The sequence below is a fragment of the Hetaerina americana genome, unplaced genomic scaffold, assembly GCF_022747635.1.
Source record: "Hetaerina americana unplaced genomic scaffold, ioHetAmer1.1.p SCAF_89, whole genome shotgun sequence".
Classification (NCBI taxonomy): domain Eukaryota; kingdom Metazoa; phylum Arthropoda; class Insecta; order Odonata; family Calopterygidae; genus Hetaerina; species Hetaerina americana.
Genome location: NW_027287527.1, coordinates 825,063 through 841,465, shown reverse-complemented (window position 1 = coordinate 841,465; position 16,403 = coordinate 825,063). Strand labels below are relative to the sequence as shown.

General features: G+C 34.7%; 2 protein-coding genes across 4 annotated transcripts in view; one reads left to right on the top strand and one right to left on the bottom strand.

Annotated features, from left to right (window-relative positions):
* Positions 1-3,478, top strand: part of LOC139698560 (arylsulfatase B-like) — a 69,373-nt gene extending 65,895 nt beyond the window's left edge. For all 3 annotated transcript variants that reach the window (XM_071597399.1, XM_071597401.1, XM_071597400.1), the window contains exons 7-8: positions 521-812; positions 2,118-3,478. In XM_071597399.1, coding sequence (XP_071453500.1) covers positions 521-812; positions 2,118-2,620 — 795 coding nt within the window. In that variant the 3' untranslated portion in view covers positions 2,621-3,478. The remainder of the gene's footprint in view (positions 1-520; positions 813-2,117) is intronic.
* Positions 3,479-3,694: 216 nt separating this feature from the next.
* On the bottom strand, positions 3,695-13,646 carry LOC139698567 (uncharacterized). The gene is made up of 7 exons (XM_071597408.1): positions 13,545-13,646; positions 13,403-13,466; positions 12,076-12,185; positions 11,662-11,757; positions 8,801-8,923; positions 5,982-6,142; positions 3,695-4,158 (listed from the first exon to the last, which is right to left on the bottom strand). Exons 1-7 carry the CDS (start codon positions 13,620-13,622, stop codon positions 4,107-4,109), a joined length of 684 nt encoding a protein of 227 aa, XP_071453509.1. The 5' UTR covers positions 13,623-13,646; the 3' UTR covers positions 3,695-4,106.
* Positions 13,647-16,403: the final 2,757 nt, after the last annotated feature.

Sequence of the window (16,403 nt, the reverse complement as noted above, 5' to 3'; positions counted from 1 at the left end):
GCTACTAAGTATCCCCTGCATCCACTTGTTCTGCCTTCTTTGAATTTCTCCCAACAAACGTTTCTCTTCATCCATGATAGCTTAAACTTCATTGTTGCCTTTTCTTTCAATCCATTTTATTTTTTCCATTCTTTCCACTCCTGCATCTCAAAATCATACAGTCTACAAGCACACAGTCTGCATGTATGTTTAGACTCTTGCAGCAAAGACCAAGCTTTCAAGCCATATGTAACCATTCTCCATATTAAAATTTTCCGTGATCTTTCCTTTATATCTAAACTAAATGTCATGTCATCAACTCCTGCCTCATTGTAACAATTTCTGTATTCAAATCAATTCTTAAAATTTCCTTACTAATCTGCCCACTCCCCTCATGAACACTTTCAAAATACTTGAACTTTGCCGCCTGTTCTAGCCTATGTTCTCAAACTTAATGTTTATTTTACTTTTAGAATTACCACCTTAATAAATAAGGTAGTAAGTTCTACAACCTTTCCAATGCACCTCATTACATTTTAAGGGGAAACGAACCTTGTGGCAGGGTGGCACAAGGGGAGCAGCACTTATATGGAGTCCATTTTTCAAGAAATCTGGCAGAGTATCTGAACAGTTTTTGCATATATCTGATTGGTTGCCCACATTGATATCTGCTGTGAATGGCTCCACAAAGGGATTGCATGCTTTGGATGGATTTGATTCATGGAGAGCATTATCGGAAGACATTCCTACTGATAGGACAGAAGCATTGCTGAATATTGACAGCAAAACGAATGAGGCGGCCCTAATTAGTGGTGATTGGAAAGTTACCGTGGGTGAGTAAAAATTCATTTTCAATAAATGTTTCTTCCTTTACAAATGGCGTGCTTATTTGTTAAAAGCATATGCTGCATGGTATGGCATATGCTGTGCATGGAAACAGTAGTACGAGGCATTCCCTTTAAAGTAAAATACTCCTAGAAAAAATTCACCTATTTTATCTTTTATTTTTTGGAAAGAGTAATGCCCATTTGGTTTTGATATCATTCTAAATCCCCTCCCTCTCTTGTAAAGCCCAGTTCTGAAGAGAAATTCATCTTTATTTTTCCTTAATTAATTATTTTATTTCCATATGAAAACTAAGACTGCACATAACTTAAAAAAAAGAAATATTCAATTGGATAACTCATTGGTTATTTTTTCTCTTGGATTTCTTGGAATCCCTGGAATGGTTCTTGGATCCAAATACAGTATTAGATGAAAGCCCAATATTTTCCAATCAATTACACTGTGCAGTTTGTATGTGGAAAATCTTCCTTTTCAATTAAACAAAATCATTGTTGTGAGTGAGCCCATATATTTCAACCTCCTCCCTTCATTGTTTAAGCTGCTGGGTAGTCTCTGTTCCGGTAGACCTCTCAGGTCTTTTTAACATATCAGACAATCTGGTCACCAGTCATCCTCACCCCTTTGTTGGTCTCGAGGGTCTCATCCCATTGCCACCCAGGTTGACTTACTGGGCTACATCCTTACTTATGGCCTCAGTTGCATTTGCATGCCCTTACCTTCATTATACATGTAACTGACCTTGCACCACTCATACCTGCGAGGCATCATAAGTTGACATTCTGAAGTTGTATCCAGCCAACACTTATCCATTTTCCGAACTGGAAGATTGAAAGGGAGACCCATAATGATATTGCTTCCAATATATTTACTTCCAGTTCACCAGTATGCCATCAAGTAAGAGGTATTTGGTAACGATATAAAAATACTGCTGAATGCCAAAACTTCTGGTTTGACCTGAGATTGTTCTTAGTTTTAGCTTTGATTTATGAGAATTTTAGAAAGAAAAGTTCAAAGTATTTCGTTTTGAAAGATATACGCCCTTTCTTTGCTGTTATCTTTTTCACTTAGATTCTCAATCACAATATCTTCTGAAGAGCACATAGTCCTTTCCACTATTGTTACATTATCTGGAAAGATGGATGTGTACATAAGATTTGTTTCATTGAAATATTAGAAGTAGAGACTCAATTTTTATGCATGAACTAATTTTCTACAGTAATAATTATGAGGGATTATATGTTGAGAGATCGACATAACCAGCTTTTTACTAAAATTTTATCTTTTTCTTTCAGGGACTTTTATGAATGGCACCTGGGATGATTGGTATGGTCCATCTGGTTTAGATTCTAGTTACAGATACAGGTTGGATCTTATATTAAAGAGTGACGTGAGCTTGGCAATGGACTCCATTGGCCATTATCTCAATCGTGATAAAATTCATTCCTTGAGAGAGAAAGCACAAGTGAAGTGTGAATTTAAAAAGAGTTCACTGGATGAAATTGACGACAAAATTAACCTCGTTGTAGGTCCACCAATCCCATGTAAGCCACTAGTCAAGCCATGCCTGTTCAATTTGAAGTTTGATCCCTGTGAAAGAAGAAATTTAGCAGAGATGTTTCCAGATAAACTTCAGGCACTATTAAATGAGTTAGATAAGCACAGTGCCTCAGCCCTCCCTCCCACCAACCTACCAATGGATCCAAGAGCACGTCCAGCCTTGTGGGACCACACTTGGACTAATTTTGGAGACAGGACGTTAACCAAACATGATGATGAAACTTGCACTCTTTCATGAATGCACTTTGTAAATTGAAGATCTGTAACTATTTTTAGAAAAGTGAGATTGGTTCAATTCACTGGACATGAATCGAGGTTTCTGTGAGCTGAATAACTAAATTTCTATAATAATGTCTATCATATCACCTTGTTAACAGGCTGAAACCATCCATCTTGCCTTCCTGGCAGGTTCCAGGGAGTTCTGGACTCTGAAGAAGTGAGCTGATGTTTTAATGATCGGAATAATTTATTGACGGTGCTAAAGTGATCGACTAAATGGTGGTTTTTATTTTCAAGCATCAGCAATGGAAACTCTTTGGTAAAAACTTTCGGGTAGTGTTATCACCGAGTCAATTGTTAACTTATCCTTGTAAGTGAATAAATGCTATTTTATTCTTTAAAACATGAAACAAAAAGAAACACATCCTTATATCCACAAACAGTTTACCCAATTTCAAGCTTATTATTATGATTACCCACTCTATCATGTTCCCTGTTCTCTCCTCACTTATTATGATTATCTCCCACAGTTTCTTTGAAATTTGTCAAGGTATAAACAGCCTTTGTGTTGAAAGTTGGATTTAACCTCGTGGACTGTGGCATGTCGCGCACGACTACGAATGCCTGTGACATTTTAATTACGGTATTTCGTCACAACATCTTGTTCCTTTAAAGCCCCCAAAATTTCAGAGTTTAAGAGGATACCTCGATAGCTCAACTGGCTAAAGCACTCGACCGGACATTGAGAGATCCAGCTTCGAATCTCGGTCAAGGCGATTGATTTTCACACTCTGACATTGTTGCAATGAGATGCACATAAGCGGATGACTCCGTTAAAAGTTACTGTTGTGGCATCTCCTGCAGTTTCTTTGAAATATTATGATTTTTGTTATTTCCATTGAATTCAGGCGGAAAATTTTTTGTTCAAGTTTTTAGAAGGAAAGAAGTATCGAAGTTCTATGAAAATTTGCCATATGCAATCAATATTTTAATTTGGAGTTTTTTACTGAAAAATTGTAGTCCTTATAGTACTAATTTATCTTCAATGGAAATAAGTGATAAAAATTCATGATTTCACATCACTAATCATATATTTGCTTTGATTTAAGAGATTTATTTGAGTAATTTCGCATTTATCATAAATGTTTAGCAAATGCAATGGAAATGTGAAACAGAATGTATAATTTGCAACCAACTACTAGTTAATAACAAAAGCTGTGTAACTTTCATAATTTTTTAATTATAGAGTAAAAGTAAAAGCCATTTTATCAGTTAATTACTGCTGAAATATGGGCATTCCATGTATCGTCGCCTTATATTAAGGTAATGATGAGGCTTGTTGTAATATTCTAAATTGAGATCCTGATGCCAAGTGCTTGCAGCAAAATTCTATAGACATGATGAAACGTGAAAACCTTATTTTACACATTTTACTAACAGTTTTCTTTGCTGAAATATTATATTTGTTTCATGATGATGGTTATGGATGCACATGTAGTTCAAAGCTATTTAGTTGCTATTACATTGTCTCCATCATTTCCCATCAGTTTGGCACAGCTGTAGGGAAAAGTAGCAATTTAAAATTAATACATGAAATCCAGAAAAGCATGGAAATCTAATTTATAAAATTTCTCTTTTATAATTTACAGGTGATTGTTTCAATTCAGTTTGTTGCCAGACCCTACAACATAATTATTCTATGAAAAGAATTGGATGAAGTCTGTCTCTGCAAATATCAAAGAATTTTAAATATTTTATGAAAATGAAATATAAGAGGTACTTATTTTGGCTAATTATTTTCTATAATATTAGTACTCCTAAACCCATTTGAAGTTCACCTTGAAAGAAGGTGGCTTATTGGTTAATTAGTCAACATACTCTGTATAACAACTGGCAATTGAGGGATTTATTGTCATAATTTCTGTCAAGTCCTTGATGCTATTCAGGGTGAATCTCCACACATAAATGTATTTAAGCTGTAATAATAATTAACCCCAATTGTACTCAGTAAATTTAGCATACAATAGTAATGCATGAGTGAAAAATTACACTTTTCTGAACAAGTAAGAATATTGCATTCTATCAGTCTGATTTTATGATTTTTTTCATTAATGCGGTGCCAAAAATAATGGTGAAAAGAATAAGCAAGTTTTCCATTAACATTTTGTCACTCTATGACTAAACCTTAGAGGTATGTACTTCTGAAGTAGTAATAGTTCTGTATTAGAGATAATGCTTTTTCGATTCCAATTGTTTTGAATTACTGATAGTGTTTCTTAATATGTAAGAAATATAATTGATCAAAAGGGCATTGCATAAAGATCTAAAAAAAAGATAAGTGAAAAGGTTATCTGGTTCATAGTTTTGTATGGCTCAGAAGCTTGTTCATGTAGACCAGAGGATAGGTATATACTGGAAACTTTGAAATGTGGGTGGGGTGAAGAAAAGTAAAATGAATGGAAAGAAAAACTAACATAGTTCTAGGCATAGTAGGGGAGGTGAGAAGGCTGTTGGGAGAAACGCAAAGAGGGCAGGAAGAGTTGATTCAAGATATTTAAAGTAGCAATGGAGTATTGAAGACTGTGATAGAGGGGAGAATGTTGGGTAAGTGAGTTAAGGAGAGGAACATATTTGGTAAGTTAGATGGTATAAAAACAGGGAAAAGATATGTAGCTTTGAAGAGTATTTTATCATAGTGGAGGGTGTTTTGGCATCCGTACTCATGTTTGGTGATGCTTAGAAGTGTAGCAGTGATTGATCTCTTTGTTCATCTAAAACTACCTCAGCTGGTAGACCATCATTAATAATAAAATAATTAAAATATATATGATTTTGATTAATGGTAAATTTTGAAAGCTTAATAGAAGTTTGATTGGATATTTTAAGCCATCTGGAAAAGCTATATAGTGCCAAAGAGTTCAATAGCCTGCATTGGCAATATGTACCAAGCTCTGAATGTGTTTGATGCAAGATGACTTTGGCAGTCAACTGTTTCTTTGATGTGGGATGACTAATGGGGCCAATCAACCCCTCTCTTTTCGTGTACATGCAAGTTTGATCATTGGTACTTCCTATTTTCATTCTCATTTGCGCCTTTGTATTAGGAAATACCTTAAAATATGAGGCATGCTTTAAGTTCTAGACATCTTGCCTGTTTCTTATTTTCTTACTTTTATTGATGCTCACTGGACATTTTTTTAATAATAGTATTTATGCTTGTAAGCTGATGAACAGAATCTTTAGTATTGAATGTATACTTTCAGGGATATTTTTACCTATGATAACTTTTCACATTATTATGACTCTTAGACCTATTACTACGTAGACTCTTAGTAAGGTAATCGATGACGATTGGTTAGATCATAATTTTGGTAACTTGCCTGCAATACTTATGCACCCATACTTCACCAGTTGTGCACTCTTGTTCCAGGGGACATTGACAGGTACAAGTAGAATCATCCCAATTCTTCCCTTCATATAGGCATTGCTTTCTTTCCTCATTATTCATGCATAAGCACATGCACTCTCCTGGTTGGTAATTCTATAAAGAAAAGTATTTTAATGGAAAACTAAAAAAAAAAGTTAGAAGACACCTTTATATAAAGCTAATGACTCTTATAGCTTTTTGGGTTGTTCGGCTATGGAGGATTAAACTGGGTGGACACCTGGAAATTCTCAGGACTATATATAATGTTTATGGACACCGATTTTAGCAGCCAGGCAAAGCAATCTTATGGTTTTCAATTTATCCTGAAAATCAAAAGCAATGGTGTAGTAAAGGAATAGGTCATTGTATCCAGAATGCATCAATATGTGCACACTATCTCTCATCCATCACATGAATTTGATGTGAATTCAATTTTCCTCTATGATGAGTGCCAAAATATTTCCAGATATTTTATCAAAGCCTAGAGTCTCTTCTTAAATATATGTTGTTATCACATGAACAGGTACTGTATGATTAATATAAAGTTGAGCCTCCCCAAGTTTTTCAAAATTAAGAGTGATTAGTGCTAGTACATTTTTTTATGCGTTCTGTTATTGAAAAAGGAAATTTTAGTGTTACTAAAAACAATATTCATGTGTATTAAGTTTAATTCACTGAAACCAATCATTTCAATGCATACATTGAGAGATATTGGAAATAAGGCGGCAATAGTGGTAATGTAGGTGATGCTTGTTTGAAATTTGCATCCCATTATTAAGCGTCATGTTCAGTAGTGTGCCAATGATTCACAGTAACTTATGGGAAGATATTGGTGTATAATAGAAAGGAAGGGATAATTGGGTACTTGTGGATTGTCAAGCTATTATAACCTTATTTTCAATTTCAAATTGTACTTAAGTTTTCCATGATATTCTTAGAGTTTTCTTCATGATTTCCATTTCCATGAAGTTTTCTTGGGACCCAGTGGATGACTCAAGAAAACTCCATTAAGGTGATACACCGGGAAAGCACCAGATCACACTTCATGATTTCCATTATCCATTAGTTAATTCTATTGTGATCAAATATTTTAAAGAGTTAAAGCCACTGATAGTTGATTGCTTGCAGTTCCTATGCCTCATTATTATGCAAAAAAATCAACAGGTAAGGTTTACATGAATGTAATCTCATGAGTCATGAAATACATTTCCCTGCCTTTTATATACATAAGTCTGGCAATCAATTTTAAAGGACCACAATAGTAAAGTGTCCAATTTCTTCCACCTAAAAGCAGGTGATCAGTGGAAATCACATATTGTAACAGAGAATGTGTACTACTGTCTTTTGAAAGACAGTGGCACAATATCCATAGTAAGATAGCCTGTCAGAGTTCCCAGCAACCTCATCCCTGATTCTCTTTATCATTCTCTTACCCCCTGACATAGCTAAAAATCAAAGTCACTGACCTCTCATATGCTCCAACATTTGGCACTGCCAGCTTCTATGCCTACATTAAGCTTAGAGTGAACATTCAAAAAATCTTTTATAAATAATTGATACTGCTGGTTAACTCAATCACTTTCCTTTTTATTAAAACGTCCTGAAATCAACTTAATTTGAGAAATCTACCGTACTTACTTAATTCACGCACTAGTAGTAAAAGTGCTCCATGAAAGATGGAAATGTCTTGTAGTGGGTTTGATTCGCCTGGTTTATACCAGTCATTTAGAGAGCAGTCAAATTTATGGATGACCAGGCTGATAGATACTTAGTTAAATATTCTGCAAGTTTAAATGATTAATTTGATCAGTCAGAATTTAGCAATTCACTGTTTGTCTGAAAGTTTATATTGTTGTACTCTGCAGAAATCTAAACCACATCAATAAAAAAATCACACCAGTATTAAAATTTGGAAATTTTTTCTCAGTTTCTCTTAGCTTCCACCATCATGGAAACTTATTTTTTTCCTTTTGAATAAAATTTTGGCATGAGGAGCATAGATTTATTAAAATTCCTGCATTAAGTTTTATGAACTGACAGAGTGTAATGCTTTGTAATGATGGCCATAATTAACAACATTGCACCTGTGTAATGGCCTTTCTCTTCAATTGAAAATGTTATTCTCAAATGAGATTTAATCTTTTAAAATTTTTGGTTTTGATTGAAGATGAAATGTTTTACTTACTCCCTGGAATCGGCTAAAAAGCTATTGCTGTAGAGGCACAATTCAAGTTTTTGGACTCTTGTTATGTGATATTTTGTATGCTGACTGGTTGTGTCTTATGAGGCAAGGTTGAGAAATGTAATAGTGTTTAATTGGTGCCCTTCCAAAATATGCCTTAAATGGTAGACTACTAAATAATAATGATATTCTGAGAACTGTTACAGCTGTCACAAAAGTTCATGGCACAGTACGGTGGACGATTTTGAGAGCTGTACTCAAGCCCCTTGAAAATCCCTTTTCAAACCCCTTGAAATGGAGAAGGGAGGTTTTTTAGCATGGAGGATCAGCTGTGGAACCCCTCTAGTTGTTGCCAACATGAATGCTTTGAGGAGTGAGAGAATACATCCCTACCTTCCATCCAGTTTTATCTCAACTGGAAAAAAGGCTCCTAAAGCAAAAGGGTTTTAATTCCCTTTCTAGCTGATATTTATGGTCTCTCTTGAGTCTAATTGTACTCCATCCTTCCACTTCCTACCTTCTACATCCCCTTTCCTCTCTGCCACAAACTTTTGTGATAACTATACTTCATGTGGCTTTAGCAAAATTACCTGTTTGGCATTGCAGTGCTCTTTCATAACAGTGCACTGGCATTTACATCTCAGGTGCTCCTCCACATAAACTACTCCACATTTTGGCATGGCATTTGCATCCTGCAAGTTCAACTGCTGCACCTAAATAAATTGTTAATTAAGGAAATGATTCAGTTCATTTTTAAGCAAAAGATTCAACCAATTTTAATGAAGAATACTTTTTTCCATTAACCTTGTACCTAAGATTATAAATGGTGCATTATAAATTCTCTGGCCAAATATTAAACCTGGCCACGTAGAAGAATACATTTAGAAATTTTGATTTCTAGGTTTGTGTATCATTAATTACGTATTCCACATAACTTGATTCTTCATAAATGCAATAAATATTCATTTTTTGTTTAATTTTTATTATATATGATTCAAATCAATGCTGGATTAATATTATGCAGCCAGCATAAAGTTTGAAGCACAAAAAATTTTATGAAATTTGATAAGGAAAATTTGATCAATCTCTTTTAATACGAGGGTCATCCGGAAAGTAGTACCCGTTCGTGCCGCATGAAGTGCTGACGACGCGAGTAGCCGCTGGACGAGGTCAGATAGCTTCAGTGGCTTGTCTGCCTTCTCTGAGCCAAGTTGCGTGACGCTAGCATTGCCTGTGTTGTTTCTGTGATTGTTTACAATGTTTAAAAAAATTGAGAACGCCGCCAGTTGTGAAGTGAGGGCAGTGATTAAATTCCTCAATGCAAGAAACGTTCGCCCATGTGATATTCATCGCCAATTAAAGGAGGTGTATGGAGACAATGTAATGGACGAGTCGTCTGTTCGGCGGTGGTGTCGCAACTTCAACATGGGGAGGGGGAACACACACGACGATGAGCGTTCGGGGAGACCGTCTGTCATTACAGACCAACTGGTGAGCTCAGTTGACGAATTCGTGAGGAACGATCGGCGCGTCACAATTGATGACATCTGTGAGCATTTTCCCAATGTTTCTCGAACAATTGTTCATGAAATTGTTAAACACCATCTGCATTATGCAAAAATTTGTGCAAGATGGGTCCCTCGCGTATCTCAATGAGCTGGCGGCGAAGGACTATGCAGCAGGAATACAGAAACTTGTCACACGTTATGACAAATGCCTTAATTTGCTTGGAGATTATGTTGAGAAGTAGTTTAAAGTATCCTCTTTCAAAAAAATTTTTTATGTTTGTTAATATTTACTTTTGTGTCTTTATTTCACGAACGGGTACTACTTTCCGGATGACCCTCGTATATTTATACATTTTAATACTGTAAGTGGTAATTAAATATTAATTCATAGCTCTCAACTCTAATTATTTATTGTTGGGATCACAATTCTAATTACTTATATCTCGGAACATCTCTCAAATGAACTGGATGATTACTAAAAATGATGCAGGAGATCAATGTATCCATAATGCACAGTAGAATAAACATGTTCATTATTTTAAATTGTAATGTAATGATTCATTAAGGACACATATCTTTACTCTCTATACCTATTAACTGCTTGCATTTAGGAAAAATGTCTATGAATTCTTTGTACAAATAGGATTAGTGCAGAAGTAACTTTTACATGTTTATTATTTTAATTCATACCTATATTCAGTAACTATCAACCTTATACTACAGGAATACATATCTACATATTTAAATTTTTGAAAATTTATCAACTCGTATTTGCAAATGTATTTTGTAAATATGAGTTGAGGAAAGGGGGGATCACATTGGCACTGGGGCTGATATTAGCTTGCACCTGTGAGTGCCTGAGTTTGAATTGTGGTGTTGGCAAAATTTCTTAGAAGTACCTAGTACCTATCCTGATCTTCCCTTGGGTTCTGTGTAAATAGCCCTTCAAGTGAATTATGCAGCGCATTGGATAGGACTTTAAATTGTGTACCCCTTGGCATCTTTCATTAAGAGTAGGTTAATGCCCAACATAAATACTAATGAAAAAGGAAAATTTATTTTCTTGAGTTCTGAGGTCTCCCACAAAGCAAAAACCCCTAGAGGTCATGCCTTAATACAGCACCGAATATAGTTTTCTCTCTTTTAGTAGGTACTATTATATTTCCCAAATGAACGTCATACTTTATTTATTTAAAAATAATTAAAGTTAAATAAGTTAAAATAAGTTAAAAGCTTTTGGCACCCTACAAATTAGAGAAAGAAAATAAGTTGATAATAGAGAGAAGCACTAATGAAAAAGATTTAGTTATGGTGAAGGAATTGAGAAAGCTGGTAGTTGGACCTTGAAAAAGGCAGAATAGGTGATTGGAGAATATATTGAGAGAAAGAAATATTCTTGAGGCCATGATTGAGGGGAGAATATTGGCCAGTTGTAGAAAAGAATGGGAGGGAAACTGCTTTTTGGTCAACATGACCAGTGGTTGGCATGGAGCACTGAAGAATAAAATAATGTGAATCAAATTAAAGCCTAGGCTAGGTTAATGTAATAGCTGTTAGAAATTTAAAAATTGGCTTAAATTGTTAAATTACCTATGATGATAATAATTTAAGAATATTCCTGAGTTCTACAATTGCTGGTTATTCATTAGCATGTGCATACTACACGTTTTGCATTATATACATATATATGTATGTTGTGCATTATTTGTGTGTATTTTTCTCTATTAGGCTCTAATCTATTAATGATTGGGATGATTGTCATACGCTGTAATATTTGGGGGAATGATGGCCTATGGTAATCATTGCATTCATGGCCATAGTAATGGTCTACATTTCCACGTCTATATGAATCCACCTCTTTATCCATTCTAATATGCTGTATAGCAAAGGAGCAATCAACGTGTTCTTTAAATGATAGATTAATAGAAATGATAATTACTCACCATAACAGGTATCTCCTTCTTGTCAGTTGCTAAACATGATTGTTTGGCATGACACATCCCATCACAACGATTTACTACTATCTTACTTGGGACAATCTACAAAAAATATTGGAATCATTATGAGAATATTTTTCATCTGTACCACACAGCTTTGTATTGGTATAGCTGCAGGTTTTAAATTAGGTGAAGTGGGAAAAAATATTCTTAACCCCACATTTCATGTACTATGTTAAAAAAATCATCTTGAAAATGGACCAAATGATCCAGGATGAGCACATAAACAATTAACATGATGTGACCTGCTTGATATAAATATTCATGAATTTTTTTTAGTATAGCCATTATCAGACCATCAGTGGATGGGTATTGACATTTATCCATAAAATTGAAATCACTATGGAGGAAAGTACTTACAAGCATGTCTGGTGAATGGGAGATGATTTCCACTACCTTTTTCCTTGGCATGCATATACTTTCCATCATGACAGAATTGTAGGTTTTCATGAATTCACGACTGCATTTTGCTTAAAAATCAAGCAGAGTAGAATAATAATAATAATAATACTTAATCCATTTTGAAAAATGGTACCCCCATATTAAATGTCATTAATATAATTATACCTTAATATATAAACATAAGTTCTTAAATGTGATGAAGATTATCAAAAAAGAATTCATCAAATGAGTGAAGTGGGTGAGCAAGTAACCAGGTTTATACCCTATTCTTGAAACGCTGGATACAGTCCAATTTCAACTGGGTAGGTAGATAGTTAAACAGTCGTATTTTCACATTATAAAATGTGTTGCAAGTTGATGACAATCTACAATAAATAGTATTTAGATTTGATTTACCTCTTGTGGAGTAGTCCTGGATGTTAGATCTTGATTGGTAAGTTTCTAGATTATTATTCACATGAATCAGAATCTTAAAGATATATGAACTAAATACAGTCATGATTCCATACCTAATAAAAAATTATTGCAGGAATCATGTGGTGGTATATTAAGCAAGAGAGCGAATAACTCTCTTTTGTAGTAGCAAAATTTGTTTAACATGTGGGGAATGACCCCATTACTCAACTCCATAGTTCAAATGACATTAAAATAAGGCACATCAAATTTTACCCAGCAGGACTCAATTATTGAGAAACAGATTCACTCTGAGAAAAACTTATTTCCCCATACTCAGAACTTTAAAGTTACAAGAAGGGTAACCACACAAAGTTTTTATTTCAGTAGTGATGTGAAAACATGGTAACTTTGTGATTCCACAGAAAATTTATTTCGATATGACCTGGGTTTTGAGGTTCAACGTCATCTTCAGGTTAGTTAGGATATTGAGCATCAAAACCTGTGTTGTATGGAAATAAATTTTATGTGGAATCACAAAGTTACTATTTTTTCATTTCCTATATGAATCGATTCCATAAAGTCGTGCCTGAAACCATCAATTATATCAGTGTGGAAGCTTTAAATTAATTATGACTTATTTAATTATTTGAAACTTCATTTCTGCACAATTTTGTAGTAATACAATCACTAAAAAATGAGGAATCATTTGCTTCTTTGGCATTTTTAATTCAATTTCATTTATCATTTCTGTTAGCATGATTGAATTTCTTTCTGTGAGTGGTTACCGAAAAGGTATTCCTTCCCAATTTTTAAAGAAGCACTTAAGATAAACAATGGTTAGAATATTAAGGCACACTCCTCATACTCTAATTATGCTATTCCGACTTACCATATTCTTCGAAAACATGTGGCTTCTGATCTATGGCATACCTCTTCATGATATGCCCTCCATCCTGTAAGTAATGATTAGACTTGCAAAACAAACTCATTATTTCTCAAATCATTGTATGCATTTGCATTTAGGTACATACATTTTGGAGGCCATAGCTTTGGCACAATGCCAGTATAAAGAAATAAGAATGAAAGGAAATATATCTGAATAGTTCCATACTTAAAACAAGAGTGACACTATTCTTTGGTTACTTAGTGACCTTTCTGAGGGAAAGAGGAAGTTGGAGAGGTTATGGATAGATAAAGTGACCACAATACCACATCCTCTCAAATAAATTCCCCAGTGGTGCATCTCTTCCCGGGAGAAACATGTCATGCTTTCTCATTGAGAGGAGGAGGATAAATAAGCTCACAATTTATGCAGTATTTAAAAAAACCAGATTTTATGAAAACATGCTTTTACATGTTTTTCTTCCTTGTACTAAGATATCTTGGTAATGATTTGAAGCAGAACAAATGTATCTAAATAAATAAATCTTGACCTAGTTGAATTGTGAATGCTGCAATAAAATGTGGATATTTCTCGTTAGCTTTAAATAGAGGGGCCTTTTATTCTAATCGTTTCTTCCAAGATATATTCTTCATAAAGTCAATTTAGTGACTTTGCCCAATTGGAAAGTCTATTTAATGTAATGCTGGATGGTATTTCTTTTAACTTGCTTTTATTAATGGCTATTGTGTCAAACATTGAGAATAAGAGTTGTGAAATTTTCATGTATAAGAGTACCTGATTCTAAGTTATGCTTATTCTGAGAACTGAAAATGGCTGATCTTTGCATTTATACCATGAATGGCACTACAAATACATCTGTTGGCAAACAGAATGGAGATATAACATGATCTAAGAGTGATTTAGTAACTGCCTGTAGTTTTGACAAACTTTTGTAAAGAATTTGGAAAAAGTTTAAAAAAGGTCTTGGAGTTTGGGGTCATATTTGAAATGACACTTTTAGATTTTTGTTTAGTGTAAAATCCTGCAGTATGTAATGGTTCAATGAAGTTGTAATTACAAGTTTGGTTTCCATCCAGTTATTTGCTGATCAGAATATTGTTTATTTCAGGGTGGGATACAGAGAACATTTTGTTAAATCAGACTGGTTTTGTGGCATGGCTCTTTCTTCTAATTGTGCATGCAGTTAACATAAATGCACATGTGTTTGTAAACAGGAAATAAGGATGATACCTAAACTAAGGCTTTCGAGATAATGGCTGATTACTCATCATTTTGTGGTGAGTAGTTTCATATACATATTTTAATTCTTGTCATGAGTATGTGAACATGTATAAAAATATGGCTTCGCTAATATAATGGCAACTAGGTAAATTTCATCTAAAAATAATTCACCAGTGAATAAGAATAAGAACTAATGGAGTCTCTTAGGTAAATCAACTCCTTCTGAAAAGAGAAAGAGGAGAGGGAAGAAAAAACTGCAAATGCATATTCTTCATTAGAAATATTAGATATTCTGTAAAGTTAGAGGTCCTTCTATCCATTTACTAAGGTAAATTTTATTCACATGTTACTTTTAGTATCCTCCTCAGGGGTTTCCCTCCCCATGTGGGCATAATCTTCAAAATCCAAAAGAGGATTATACATATTATGAGCAATGCTCCTTGCAATGCATCACGTAAACCTCTCTTCAAAAGACTTGGTTTATTACCAGTACCTTGCCTATGTATATTTAATGTCATATTGCATGCAAAGGGCAATATTTCTTTGCACAAGTCCAACCACGATTACCATAGTCACTATACAAGGACCTGCACCAGCCATTTGTTAGAACACACAATACTGTTCATGGGCCCGAAGCAATGGGCAAAAGGTTATTCAATAAACTTCCCCATGAAATCGAATATAAAACAAAAGTACCTATTTTCAAGAAAAATCTGTTCAACCTATTAAAAAATAATATGTTCTATTCTGTAAATTAATACCTCCAATTGCCACTACCCATCAATTCTGGCTTAACCAATTAATATGTTAATGTACTCGTGTTATTTTATATATATATATATACACACACACACGAGGGTCATCCGGAAAGTAGTACCCGTTCGTGAAATAAAGACAAAAAAGTAAATATTAACAAACATAAAAAATTTTATTTGAAAGAGGATACTTTCAACTACTTCTCAACATAATCTCCAAGCAAATTAAGGCATTTGTCATAACGTGTGACAAGTTTCTGTATTCCTGCTGCATAGTCCTTCGCCGCCAGCTCATTGAGATACGCGAGGGACCCATCTTGCACAAATTTTTGCATAATGCAGATGGTGTTTAACAATTTCATGAACAATTGTTCGAGAAACATTGGGAAAATGCACACAGATGTCATCAATTGTGACGCGCCGATCGTTCCTCACGAATTCGTCAACTGAGCTCACCAGTTGGTCTGTAATGACAGACGGTCTCTCCGAACGCTCATCGTCGTGTGTGTTCCCCCTCCCCATGTTGAAGTTGCGACACCACCGCCGAACAGACGACTCGTCCATTACATTGTCTCCATACACCTCCTTTAATTGGCGATGAATATCACATGGGCGAACGTTTCTTGCATTGAGGAATTTAATCACTGCCCTCACTTCACAACTGGCGGCGTTCTCAATTTTTTTAAACATTGTAAACAATCACAGAAACAACACAGGCAATGCTAGCGTCACGCAACTTGGCTCAGAGAAGGCAGACAAGCCACTGAAGCTATCTGACCTCGTCCAGCGGCTACTCGCGTCGTCAGCACTTCATGCGGCACGAACGGGTACTACTTTCCGGATGACCCTCGTATATATACTTGTGTGTGTGTATATATACACACACACATACATAAATATAATAGTATTTCTTTTAAAATTGTGAAATTTATATCTGATATGTCCTATTTGTGTATGCATGAATATGAAACAAATATCCGGGCAAATAAATGCATTATTATTATTATTCA